Raw genomic sequence first — 14456 nt, forward strand, 5'->3', positions numbered from 1 at the left:
AATCAAATTTTTCCTCCGGGAGACTACAATGCACTCCCTGATGCGATACTGTTGTAGATGGTTGCATAGTTATAATTTTCTCCCTGATATTTTCAATCTTGTTAGTAAAGAAGTGCATAAAGTCATTACTGCTGTGCTGCTTGGAAACATCTGGGGTTGAAGCTTTATTTTTTGTTAATTTAGCCACTGTTTCAAATAAATACCTAGGGTTTTGTTTAATTTCTTCTAATAGGGTTGAAAAATAAGCAGATCTAGCTGTTTTTAAGGCCTCTCTGTATGCAATCGAGCTGTCTTTCCATGAAATGCGAAATGCAAAACTCTAGTTTTGTTTTCTTCCAGTTGCACACCATTTTTTCTGGCTGCTCTCTTAAGGGCCTGAGTATGCTCGTTGTACCACGTCGTTGGACTATTTTCTTTAATCTTCTAAGTGCAAAGGATTACTGTGTCTAAAGTGCTGGAAAAGAGAGAGTCAAAAATTTCTGTCGCAAAATCGAGTTCTTCTAAGCTGTCTGGGATGCTGAGGAGATGAAACTGATCAGGAATATTATTAATAAAGCAATCTTTAGTGGCAGAAGTGATAAGTCTAACATATTTGTAACACGGTGTCGGCTTTGCAACCTTGGCTAGATGGAGTATACACGAGACTAGATAATGATCTGAGATGTCATTGCTCTGCTGTAGAATTTCAACGGCATCAACATTGATTACATGTGATAATATTAGATCTAGAGTATGATTACGACAATGAGTAGGTCCTGACACGTGTTGTCTAAGTCCAATAGAGTTTAGAATGTCTTTAAATGCCAATCTCAATGTATCTTTTTCGTTATCTACATGTATATTAAAATCACCGACAATTAGGTCTTTATCTGCAGCCAGTACTAACTCTGATAGAAAGTCAGCAAATTCTTTGATAAAGTTTGTATGGTGCCCTGGTGGCCTGTATACAGTAGCCAGCACAAATCTCAAACGTGTTTTATCATTTACACTAGATAGTGTTACATTAAGCACCAACACTTCAAAATAATTATATTTAAAACAAGACTTCTCAGTAATTCTGAAGATATTATTATAAATTACAGCAACACCTCCCCCATTTGCCTTTCAGACGAGGCTCATGTTTATAACAGTAATCTTGTGGGGTGGACTCATTTAAAGTAATATAATTGTCTGGTTTTAGCCAGGTTTCTGTCAAACACAGCACATTTGGGTTAAAATCTGTAATCATATCATTAACAATAAGTGCTTTTGAAGTAAGGGGTCGAATATTCAGCAACCCAAGATTCATAATTTGTTCATCTGTATTATATATGTTTTTTATTTGTTGAACATCAAATACATTTTTACCCTTAAATGGGTTTGGGAGTTTTTGTATTTCCTAATTCGGGGAATTCGGGGAACAGACACAGTCTCTATATGATTATATCTAGGTGAAAGAATCTCTATGTGATGGGATTTATCTGACCTCAGTGACTTGAGACGGTCGGTTTAGCCTGTCAGTCTGCTTCCTGACCTGAGCCCCAATTCATGTTTGAGCTCTAAGACTATGTGCCATATTACTAGAGAGAAGAGCAGCACCATCCCAGGAGGGATGAATACCATCTGTTTTCAACAGATCTGGTCTGCCCCAAAAACCTTTCCAATTGTCTATGAATTCTATATTATTTTGCAGACACCACTTAGACAGCCAGCCATTGATTGAGGACAGTCTACTAAGTATCTCATCACTCCGGCGAACAGGATGGGGGTCAGAGGAAATTACAGTGCCTGACATCATACTTGCGAGTTCACACACATATTTAACGTTAATTTAAGCTCTCTGTGCTGACATAGAATGTCATGCTATACATGTGACACGAAGTGCAAGTGACAATAACAGGAGAAGACACAAATTACTCACCGTGTTTGTGGACTGATCCTACTTACCACAGTTGTTTGATAGTGCAACTACTTGCACATAGTTGTTCAGGTAGCTTTGCAGGTAAATTTCTTCAAGCATCTTGGAGACTTTGCCGCAGTTCTTCTGGATTTAGTCTGTCTCAGTTTTCTCTGTTTCTTCATGTAATCCCAGATGGACTCGATGATGGTTAGATCAGATCTCCATGTGGAACCCCAGCTGATGTCAGACTCCTTGTGCATACAAAAATCTCACTGGATTATTACAATTAATGGCAAAAGGAATGTTTGGAAATGTAAACTTATATTTCCTACTGACACAGTACAGCAAATGATATAAATAACTGGCTTAAATTTATTATTTTTTTTTTTGTGTGTGAAAATACTAACGTGCCCGGTACTGTATGTTCCTTTGACCTTTTTACATATACTGTAAGAGTGCATTATACTATGAAAACATACTGTATGTTTCAGGACTCAAAACATCCTTTAGTCCAAAAACGGCTTTTATCGAAACCAAGCAACCAAAACGACTTGTATTGTATTGCATGAATACATTAGCACAAGACTCTCTGACACGGATCAGCGCCTACTTCTCCGTGATCACCTCATGTTCACCTCTTTGATCTCTAGACTAAAAATAACTTTTCCTTGAAATCTATTTTCAACTATATCTCAGGAGAGAGCTGTCTTTGTTACATTTCACTGGATTCTTTGATAAACAGTCGCAATTTGACAGGATTTGCAAATAGACATTTACAGAAAGATATGGATCTAACAGTAATGCCGCATCATGTCAATAACATGTAAATTACAATCTGTGATCTGCAATTTTTGATATGTAAAGACTCATGTACAGTCAGAGTCAAACACTCTTTGTTGCAAAATCATTTGTTGCTGTTTATGCTCAAGTGAATAATTTGTCAGTAAATAAATTTTCAACTACGGTGGCCGAGTAGTGCACAACACAACAACATTTAAAAAGCAAACATAAGTTCACAACACAGCGGAATCAAGCCACAACACAACGGAATCAAGCCACAACACAACAATATCAAGCCACAACACAACAAAATCAAGCTTCAACACAACGGAAACAAGCCACAATACAACGAAATCAAGCCAAAACACAACGGAAACAAGCCACAACACAACGAAATAAAGCCACAACACAACGGAATCAAGCCACAACACAACGGAATCAAGCCACAACACAACGATATCAAGCCGCAACACAACAAAATCAAGTCACAACACAATGAAATCAAGTCACAACACAACAAAATCAAGCCACAACACAATGGAATCAAGCCACAACACTACCAAATCAAGCCACAACACAACATTAGTTTTAACAGTATGTAACCATTGTATATCGACAGGAAATATTAATTCAAAATCACCAATGTGCATTATAGCTGCATATTTATACCTGAGAATGCTTTGACGCGCTACCACGGCACATAATGCCTAAGGGAACGTCTGCCAATTCCACCAAGTGGTTAAAACGTATAATTTGTATAAATGACAATGACTTTTAACATTATAAACAGACCTGTTCAAATTCCAAAGCTTGTAGTATAGGTTCTTATTGGTAAGACATTGACAGTAAACATTAACAGTATTTTTTTTTTAGCTTATGACAAACACTCAATGGCCAAGGAGTGTGCCAAGTTCATATGAGGCATTTCTAGACAGATGTGGTCAGTATATCATTGCCAGATTACATTAATAATCAGAGCCACCAATCAGAGGTTCTTTTTAATTCATAGATGTTTCATTATGTTTAATTAAATAGCTATTATTTTATGGATCATAGTGGGATGCTTAGTTTCCCAGAATACTCTAATTTACCCTCAAGTCTTAAAATGGAGCCAGCAGGTTTGCAAGATGAAGACCTGAAACAGAATTTCTAAGAAGCTAATGATTGTCTTTTTAGTGCTTTAGTACTTTTCGTTTCTTCTTTTGTACTTAGGGGTGGAAATGCATCAGTTGAAGTATATTATGAATTCAAATCACTGCAATTGAATGAGTGTCTTGTATCTAAGCCTTCACACACAAATCCACAAGCACAATCATCAACTCAGTCACATCATATTTAGAATGATTATGATTGCTTGTGTTTCACTCTGCTAAAATCATCATGACTTAATGGACTTTCATTACAATTACAAACAGACCAACTACAATGAAGGATTCCCTTCTGGGAACTAGTGGGCTTTCTAGTAAAGCAGGTTAAGCGAGGATGTACTGGTCACTGGATGTACTTGAACACTTTCCTGGATTAACATCCTTGTTTATTAAAAGCATTTATCAACAACTATTTGTATGTATTAACATATCAGTACATAATAATAGAAATAAATTACTAAAACATTTTAATACATGAAAAATGTCAGAGACTGTCTAGTCTAATGACATGCTCTTTAGGAATCTTAATGGCCAAATTAAGCACATTAAAGCTAAGATATTGTGAATAATCAGTGTTTTGCCCTGCTTTATTTAGTTTTACAGAAATGTTGTTAAGCATGTTAAGCTTCCAGGGGTGTGTTTCACATATAACAGTGTACGATGCATCGTTGAAAAAAATAAGTATTGGTGATCAAGTGTTCGGGACTGTTTCCCGAAACCATATTGTCGCAAATTGGTCGTTCAACCAAGTAGGTTAATGATGTCACGCAGGTGGTGGAGTAATAACTACTTTTAATGAATCTGTTTGAGATCGAATTAATGCTAGATGTTTTGCTATAAATTACGGACATGGCATCTGAGGACTAATTTCAAATTTTTCTCAGTTATTTTGCTTTATTTCCAGATTGAATCTAGGCTCGTACTTACCTGGTTCTTACATACTAGAGCACGTTCGCACATGCACGCTCTTCAAAAACGACGTTTTAAATCTCTTGACAAACTAAAAGACATAATTACATTTGTATATATTCTAAATAAAAGATACAGATAGTACTGAATATCAGCTTGCTTATTTTTCTCAAGATAAGGATTTATTGAGTCAACATGTCATGCAAACATGCAACTATGATTCCAAGCACAGGTCTAGAGCTGTCCAACCACACAACTTTGCGATACTTTTTACGAATGTTCGTTGGAACTATGGTTTCGTAGCCTGGATGCCAGCCCAACTTAGCCCTGCCCACAACATTTGAGGTCGGGAAGTTCGGTCTGGACTTGATCCGTTGTGGAGCAACTATGCTCGAACCAGAGCTGTTCGGACCAATCAAATTGTCTGGGCGGGCTTTATACGATGATGGACAGATGATCAACAGTAACGTAATCATCCAAAGAGCGCTTGGGTTGAATTCGTTTACAACAAAGATGACTGCCGCTGGAGAATTGAGATGTGTAGATTCCGCCATCTTGACAAACTAAAAGGCATATAGAATGTGTTAGAAGATATCGACAGCGCATTAATTTTAAAAGAGGAACAGAGAACCGCAATCAAGGCATTTGTCGATCAGAAAGATGAATGAAGAACATTCCGCTGCTCTGATTGGTTGTAGGTCTATCCAATTGAGTGCAGATGCATTTTCTTTCCTGGTTCGGTTGCAACACGCCCCTTAATCACAGCCCAATGGAGCAGTATCAGACTCATATTCTGACTAGAAACTGAGTATGACGATGTCAGGCTAATGGTTTCGGGAAACACAGACTTGTTGAACTATGCTGATGACGACGGAACTTGCGACCATAGTTGACTCACGATGCTTTTGGGAAACGCACCCCTGGTTTGGACACCTCTACATGACCTTTCAATGCAGAAAACCAACATCCAAAACTCAACATATGGTTGGATTTGGAAGGGTCTTGTGAAATTAAATAAATAAATAATTCTAATGGCTTTAAATTTAGTACATTGGTGGGACCTTATGTATAATGCCTCACAACTGAATCAAATATCTAGCAACTCTTAACTCCTTCTTCATTTGTTGTGCAGTTTTAACATGGAGCCCAGCTATGACTTCCTCCATATCTATGAGGGTGAAGACTCCAACGGACCACTGATCATCAGTCTGCAGGGGAACCAGGTTCCTGAACGCATCGAGAGCAGTGGGAACAGCCTTTTCCTGGCCTTCCGCAGTGATGCCTCCCTGGGGATGTCTGGTTTTGCCATTGAATATAAAGGCAAGTCTCACCTTGTAGGTGCATGGTATGTTCCCTTGAGGGAGGGGTTGGGAAACAAAGCACTGACGGGGTCAGTGATCACTTTCAGACTGCCTTTAAGCTTGAGTGTCATGGAAACATGTCCAGGTCACATTTCAAAATAAAATAAAATAACTTCTAGTGCTGCTGAGGACATATTTTTTGCAGAATGACATTCAAAGACATTTCTCCCTGAATTTTCATGAATGTGTTATTATTATTATTAATTCTACAGGTTAAATAATATTATTTTAATATTACATTAAAGTGAATGAGAATTTAGATCATCAGAATTATATAAGGAGGTATAATGATAAATGCTTAATTGGCATGAAAGTGCAAACAATCTTAGCAATCCTAAAAATCATTTATTTCTTTAAATTTGGAGTGAAAAATGAACTAGAGATGTCATTGGGTTTTGCATAAACCTCATAATTCTCTAGGCTAAAAAAGCTGGTTCTTTTTAGGATCGTCAGATAGTTTTAAAGCTGTAGTAATTAGATTTGCTTTCGTCTTAAGTGAGTGACCATGGATATTTATCTTTTATGTGGACTGTGAAGTTGGGTAGAATATCTGAATTATCTAAGAACTCTTGGAGGGAATTAGGTTTAACAAGACAATAGCTAATGATGAGCAGCTCTTTTGTAACTTACAAATTAAAGTAAGAACTCATCAATACTGTAACACCCATTAAATGCTGACCCGGATGACCAGATAAGGACTCTTGAGTTTTGCAGATATTTCCTGCTCATCCTAAGAAGAAGAGACTGAGGGAACTCTGACATGTTAAAAGCACACACTGCATTTTTATATATTTGAGATGCTGATATTAAAGACTCCATTGAATTCAAACAGGAGGGCTTTGTGGGATTTTAGTCCATGCCTATTAGATTTGAGGCCATCATTATACTAGTGTACTCCTAAATCTGACTCCTAAATAAAGTCTTTCTCTTCCAGTATATTGAATAAAACATATTGATGACTTGCCTTGCACTCAGGGACATATCCAAAATTATCTCAAGGATGTGCCCTGAGTACTGATAACAAGTAGAAAATATTTAATCACAGATAAGACGAACATGCAAGGCCATAGGATGTTATAAAAAAGGACGCTTCAATATGTCTTGTTACAAATTCCTATTTCAGTAGAAAATACATCAATACAGGAAGGACAATTGTGCTTGTGTAGCCTTTTCATGAGGTTCTTAGCAATACCGCCACTTGGAACTTTGGCATCAGTACTGAAGTGTAAAGCGCATTGAGTACCCAGAAAAGCGCTATATAAATGTAACAAATTATTATTATTATTATTATTATTATTATAGAGTACAAAATGCATGTGTTAGTGAAAGAGCATTTGTTAAATGATTCACAGGCGTACAACTTTCCTTTAATTAGTCCCAAAAAAAAAAAGAAAGAAAAAAAACCCTCTTAAGTGGTATTGAGTTATATGTTGTGTTTCTCTTTAGTAATACTATTAACCTTTCTCAGTGAATACCGGGCAATATTCCCCACTGAAATAGCAAGTTTCGGCAATCTGCCCTATGTAAATGCTCTTTTAAAAAGAATGTGAGTTTGTGTTTTGAAAATCAGGGCATGCGACAATGACAATGCACCGTCCCTAACGTGCTATGCACCTCCCTGAAATCATTTCCACTCCCAGTGGCCCTTTTTATATGATGATTATGGTTGAGTAAAAATGCAGTTCATGGATTGTTGAATATTTTAATTGTAATTATTTTAATGGCTGCCTATTGCACACTGTAGATGAACTCTGACTTCAACCTTTTGTCTTTGCTCCACATGAATACCAATACATTTTAAAAGCTTGCTTGCCAATGTATTATATTGCTTTGTGATGGTCTCAACATCCCACAATGCTTCAGGATTTCACTTTTATGTTGTGGCATTAGGTTTGTCCTGTTTATTGGGAAATTGAGTGACACATGGGAGTTTGATTTTTGCTGTGAAAGCTCATCAGAGAGCACGATCAACGCACAAGTGATGTGACTATTAGAAATATATGCTTCACGTCTCTCTCTATGCAGTGGTTGAAATCCTGGTAGAGCACCTAATTCTGAAGTATTGATTATATTATTGATAGCATTTCATAAGCATTTCTTCTTCTGACTTGACTTTAAAGGTGAAATGTAATTTCTCCATCACTAGTGACTGTTTTAAAAGTGTAGTTTTAAAGTGTAGATCTGTAAAACATTAGTTTAGTTTCTAGCACCTGCCACTCTGCATTTACTCAGAATCCCAATGTTAGGAAAAAAATAGAAGATAAGAAGATAAGAGATAAGATAAGATAAGATAAGATAAGATAAGATATAAATAACAGAAGGTTTGGCACATTTCAGCATGGATTATGAGTCTATCACAATATAATGCATACTTTGGAAAGGTGCTCTTATTGAAGAATGCATCAGTTAAAAAAAAAAAAAAACTATATAACAACTAAATATACATTAGTAATAAAGCAATGGTCTGTTTAATTTTTACGTCTATAAGTAGGAATGGAAAAGGTATTGAAAAACGACAGAATGACAATATTTGGTTCTAAATAGTTGGGGGTAATGCATTACAAGTGATGCAAGTTATGTAATCAGAGTACTTTTTTTAAGCAACGGGTAAAGTAAAACGTTACTTTTAATTTTACAATATAATATCGGTTACTTTTTTCCAAATAAGAAATTTGTGAGTAAGTTGCAAAGGTGTTATGTGCAGATTCAGTATTCCTCAAAATGAATAAAAGCAGGGAAATACAAATTCAGAATATTACACAAACCTTCAATAATTAAATGATACATTACATAAATATACTTTATGAATTTAATCTCACTTTATTTACCAATATATTTGCTGCTAACTTTCGATAATCCAACTCAAACATACTAATAAGCAAAAATGACAAGATAAACAGCGCATTTGTTGTTTATTTATTTATTAATTAATTAATTCATTAATTGCTGAAGTAATAGTGTTGAACTTTCTTCTCCTGAATCCTGTTTTTCTGCAATCCAGAATGGCAGCACAGCTGGAAGGTTTGTTTCTCTACTGAATTTATATTTCCTTCAGTCTGAAGCTTATTTATTTAACTTTTGGTGTAAATGGGCAATTCAGTCTGTTAAAAGTAGAAGTTTTTTGTTTGTTTGTTTTGTTATTAATAAACAAGCAAGCAAGAAAAAGTAATGCAAAAGTAACGTAACACTTTAATACATTACTTTCCAGGTAACGAATCAGGTAACGCAATTTTTTAGGAAGTAATGCAATATTGTAATGCCTTGCTTTTAAAAGTAACTTTCCCCAACACTCATTATAAGTGGATCTTTGATGTTTGAAATGAGCTCTTTAAATGTTATAACTGCATATTGACGACTAAAATGTTATTGTTTAATGTTATTTTTAGTATTATTATTCTTTATTAGTATTCATAATCATTTATATAATGTATTTTGTGAAGTCAGGGTGTGTATGTACATGTGTGCAGAGGAGAAACATGGGATGAGCTATATTTGGCCATACAGGAGTGTGCGCAATGTAACATTTGTTCCAATGATGCAAAGGGTAAACAGTACGTCGGCTGTAGTACAGCATTCTATATTAGGAATGAGAAGAAAGAGGATTGTGCCGAGTGTAAGCGTGAGGTATATATTCTATTTTACACTTAAGCAACATGTTTTTCTGGTAATGTAATTTCTTTGGGCAAGTAGCATATAAATCCCAACCTTTGTGTCCAGCGGAACTGAGAAAGCTGGGTATGAGAACATCTCTCCAGTAAATTGTCTTTTTCTCCTATGTCTTGATATTTGTTAATAAATAAGAGATCTCTTGGCAAATAACTGGTGTCCGGTCCCGTGAATTAAACAACGGGGATAAAAGTTAATTCCAAGTCTACAATATGCTCAGTTTTTACAGTGTAGAGTTCGGATTTCTCCTTCAATCATTAGTGTTGTCCATTTAACTGTCCACAAGCTCAGATCTTAATGTGATTATGTCATTGTTTACTGTTTGTTCTTGCCTTTGCTTCGAGGGAACCACAGCACTTTCTATTCTAAGGTCTGAATATGTGTCTCACTCTCTCCATTGAAGCTTTAATTAGAATGTGTCATAATTTTCTTTTAATTAATGCATTGTCCTTATTTGCTTACTTTTTCCTTTATATAAAGCCAATCTTTTATCTGCTATTGTTCATCACACACCAGTAAACCCAATTATTAATGCCCTTATTAGGGGAAAGAAATGAATATGAGAATATTGCAGTCTAATGACTCTCATACCTTGAGGAAAAACACAATAGATAAATGGAGAAATATATAATAAAAAGTGTGACACTTAAGAAACACTTTCAGAGGTAGGAATGCCATTGCATTAGATCAGAGATTTCATTTATGAGATCATTTATTAATAAATTATGGACCCAGCATCTCCTCAGCCAAACTTTTGGGTAAAATGCTCTTAGTAAAGCGTTATGATTTATAATATATATATATATATATATATATATATATTTTTTTTTAAATGCATGTTATAATGAATAATAAAGTAATGACATAATTATCAGTTTTGGGTGAACTCTTCCCTTAAGAGTGTGACTGGCAATCTTGACTCATTTAGTCACATTTCAGTTCATTTTGAAGAATTCCACCCAAAATAAGGCAAAAGAATGCGTAAAATTTCCACACATCTTATGTGGGCCTGCTAATAAGGAGTTATTGAATCTGAAATATATAGTGGCAGTGAAGGCAGGCAGTCTCATGACAGAAATGCAGATTAGGGTGAGCAGAACTGTGAATACTCTGTTTGAATGTTAAGATCCCCTTTCCCAAAGGCAGCATGTATGCTGTAAATGACGACAGAATATTTATTTTTGGGCCTATTCCTTTTAGTCTGTGCGGTTCACTCCAGGTGCACTTGCTGTTCCTCTGTTGTTGTAGAAACGAGGAAGATTGTGTTGCACACTTGCAATTTTGCAGATAGAATCTTCCCCACCTCCTTCCCACTTTCTCAGGTCCCCAAAGCGCAGGCAGATAGCTGTTAACTGTCAAGTTGTTTGGCAGCCTCTCCAAGCACCACCTCCGGAGCTTTCTCCAACTGTCCTTCTCCCGGTGTCGGGTGCCAGAAGGACAGAGACCATCTTCCGCATCCCCGGCGCGTTCACCTGCCTTTCCCCTGGTGTTAGTTCGCTTTAATGCATAATGCCCTCAAGCCACTGTCTACTCTCTCTTCACACTCACTGTCGATCTTGTTTTCTCGTCTCATGCTACCTCTCTTTTTCTTTCTGTCTGGTACCTGTCTCAGCCCTGGGAAAGGCTGGCAGGTGACACAAGAGCGGGATGTGATTGTGCATTTGATTAGTTTTGTTCAGGGTCAGTTCAATTACAGGTATGACTGCTTATATTTAAGGCTGTCAATTAAAATCATGTAGGAATCAAATTACTGACTTAAACATTTCACAACAGGGGCATTCATATATATAGTTTTCTGTTTAACGTGTCAAAAATATTTAACACAATTAACGCAGCATCCATTTACCCCCTTGGATAGCCTTACAGTAAATGATAACCTCATCTATTAGACGCAAAAGAGAGCTCAGTAGATTGCTACAGCGATGACTCATTTTTGTAGGCCAAACCCCAGAAACTAGGGTTCACATTTTAACTGGTACCGGTACCTGAAACTCGGTGCCGGAACCCAACAGTACCATTATTTGGTAATTTAGGCATGTCATTTGTAGAAGTGTTATTGACATTATGCCAGAGCTGCCTTGGTCGCTGTCTGCCATTGTCTGTGATGCTTGAATATTAATAAAAACAACCCTTTTAGTAAAAAAAAATATATATATATCTATGAAATGTTTGGTTTTCCACAAATTCTGTGTTGTGAATTTTCTAGGAATCAATTGAAGACATAAAACATTCATTTAATTGATATTTTATATGAAATTAAACTTTCTTTGTCAAACAACATGCGACACAACTGAGCTTTGTACTGTTAAAATTGCAACATAAAAGAAAAAGTGTGATTATTCCTTAATTTATTTATTTTTATTTATTATTAGTTAGTATTATTATTAGATTAGATTAGATTAGATTCAACTTTATTGTCATTACACAAGTACAGGTACAAGGCAACGAAATGCAGTTTAGGTCTAACCAGAAGTGCAATAGCAGCAAGTGCAGGATATACAGTGGTTCCATAAGTGCAGAACATGGATATGTACTGAATAAATATAGAGTTGAATACTATTATAAACAAAAATTTACAGATAGATTGTCCTATGAATATAATATACAGATAACTATTACTGTGAACAGAGTTTACAGCTAGATATGTACTGAATATAATAATATACAGATGGCTATTACTATAAACAGAATGTTTACAGATAGATATGTACTGAATATAATATACAGATGGCTGTTACTATAAACATAATTTTACAGATAGATATGTACTATGAATATATATACAGATGGCTGTTACTATAAACAGAATGTGAGCATAATATACAGATGGCTATTACTATAAACAGAATTTAACAAATAGATATATGTATAAGTTAGGCTAATGAGCAGTATAACAATGGATTAAAGTAGTGCAAATAAAGTTTGGACAGAAGCTATCCGAGTGAAAGTGCAGTGGAAAGTAATTGCATATTACAGTTAAGGTACGATATTGCAATGTATATATAAACAGTCGGTACTGTAAATAAACAGTCGGCAGTGCAAATTGAGCATATTCCAGTCAAGGTAGTAGTGCAAGATGCATATGTAAACAGTTGTTACTGTAATAACAGTCAGCAGTGCAAATGAACATTATAGTATTGCAAATATCAAAATGGAGGCAGGTGTGAGGAGGGAGAGGAGAGTCAATCAGTATATGAGGGGAGTGGGATCAATGAGGGTTAGAGTTTAATAAAGAGACAGCTCTGGGGAAAAAACTGTTCTTTAGTCTGCTGGTCCTGGTCCGGAGGCACCTGAAACGCCTGCCGGAGGGCAGGAGAGAAAACAGTCTGTGGGCTGGGTGAGAGGAGTCCTTAAGGATGCTGCGAGCTCGATGCAGACAGCGTTTCCTCTGGATGTGCTCGATGGCAGGTAGTGGAGTCCCAGTGATGCGCTGGGCGGTTTTCACCACCCGCTGCAGTGCCTTGCGCTCTGCAACAGAACAGCTCCCATACCACACTGTAGCACAGTTGGTCAGGATGCTTTCTATTGCACAGCGATAGAAGTTCACCAGGATAGTGGAGGAAAGCTGATTCTTCCTCAGTGTCCTCAGGAAGAAAAGGCGCTGGTGAGCCTTCTTGACCAGGCTGGAGGTGTTGGTTGTCCAGGTCATGTCCGCCGAGATGTGGATCCCCAGGAACTTGAAACTGGAGACACGCTCAACAGCCATTCCATTGATGTGGATGGTATCGTGTGTGCCTCTTGACACTTTCCTGAAGTCCACGATGAGCTCCTTCGTTTTGGTGGTGTTGAGGAGCTGGTTATTTTCGGTGCACCATGTGGCCAGGTGCTTGATCTCCTCCCTATAGGCAGTCTCATCGTTGTTGCTGATGAGACCAATCACCGTAGTGTCGTCCGCAAACTTGACGATGGAATTAGATCCGTACACAGGCTTGCAGTCGGAGGTGAAGAGGGAGTAGAGGAACGGGCTTAGCACACAGCCCTGTGGTACACCAGTGTTGAGTGTGATGGATGTGGAGCAGTTGGAGCCTGATCGAACATTCTGGGGTCTGTTGGTCAAGAAGTCCAAAATCCAGTTGCACATGGAGGTGTTGAAGCCCAGGTCTCCAAGTTTGGCTATTAACTTAGTTGGGATGACAGTGTTGAATGCTGAGCTGAAGTCAACAAACAGCATGCGTGCATAAGTGTTCTTATTGTCCAGATGTGTGAGCACAGAGTGCAGTGCCATGGAGACTGCATCCTCTGTGCTCCTATTGCTACGGTAGGCAAACTGGTGTGAGTCCAATGTGGATGGTAGAGAGTCTTTTAGGTGTGCCAGGACCAGCCGCTCAAAGCACTTCATTACGATGGGTGTGAGTGCTACAGGGCGGTAGTCATTAAGGCACTTCGGGCTGGAGTGTTTTGGCACTGGCACAATGGAAGTGCATTTAAAGCATGTTGGTACAGCTGCTTGGGCAAGAGACAGGTTGAAAATGTCTGTAAAAACCCCAGCGAGCTGCTCCGCACATGCCCTGAGTACGCGTCCAGGGATGTTGTCTGGTCCAGCAGCCTTGTGCGCGCTGATCCTGCTCAGTGCATTGCAGACATCTGTGGAGGAGAGTGTGATCGGTGGGTGGTCAGCTGAGGATTTGATCTTGGTGGCAGTTTCTCTGTTGTCTCTTTCAAAGCGAGCATAAAAGTCATTTAGCTCGTTCAGGAAGTTGACATCAGTGGCTG

The 14456-nt window shown here is 37.5% G+C and overlaps 1 protein-coding gene across 1 annotated transcript in view; it reads left to right on the plus strand.

Moving 5' to 3' along the window:
- LOC311279930 (CUB and sushi domain-containing protein 1) overlaps positions 1-14456 on the plus strand; it is a 682447-nt gene that overhangs the window by 539126 nt on the left and 128865 nt on the right. The window contains exon 29 of the mRNA XM_084391753.1: positions 5849-6036. Coding sequence (XP_084247879.1) covers positions 5849-6036 — 188 coding nt within the window. The remainder of the gene's footprint in view (positions 1-5848; positions 6037-14456) is intronic.

The sequence above is a fragment of the Rutilus rutilus genome (genome assembly GCF_951802725.1).
Source record: "Rutilus rutilus genome assembly, chromosome: 20".
Taxonomy (NCBI): Eukaryota; Metazoa; Chordata; class Actinopteri; order Cypriniformes; family Leuciscidae; genus Rutilus; species Rutilus rutilus.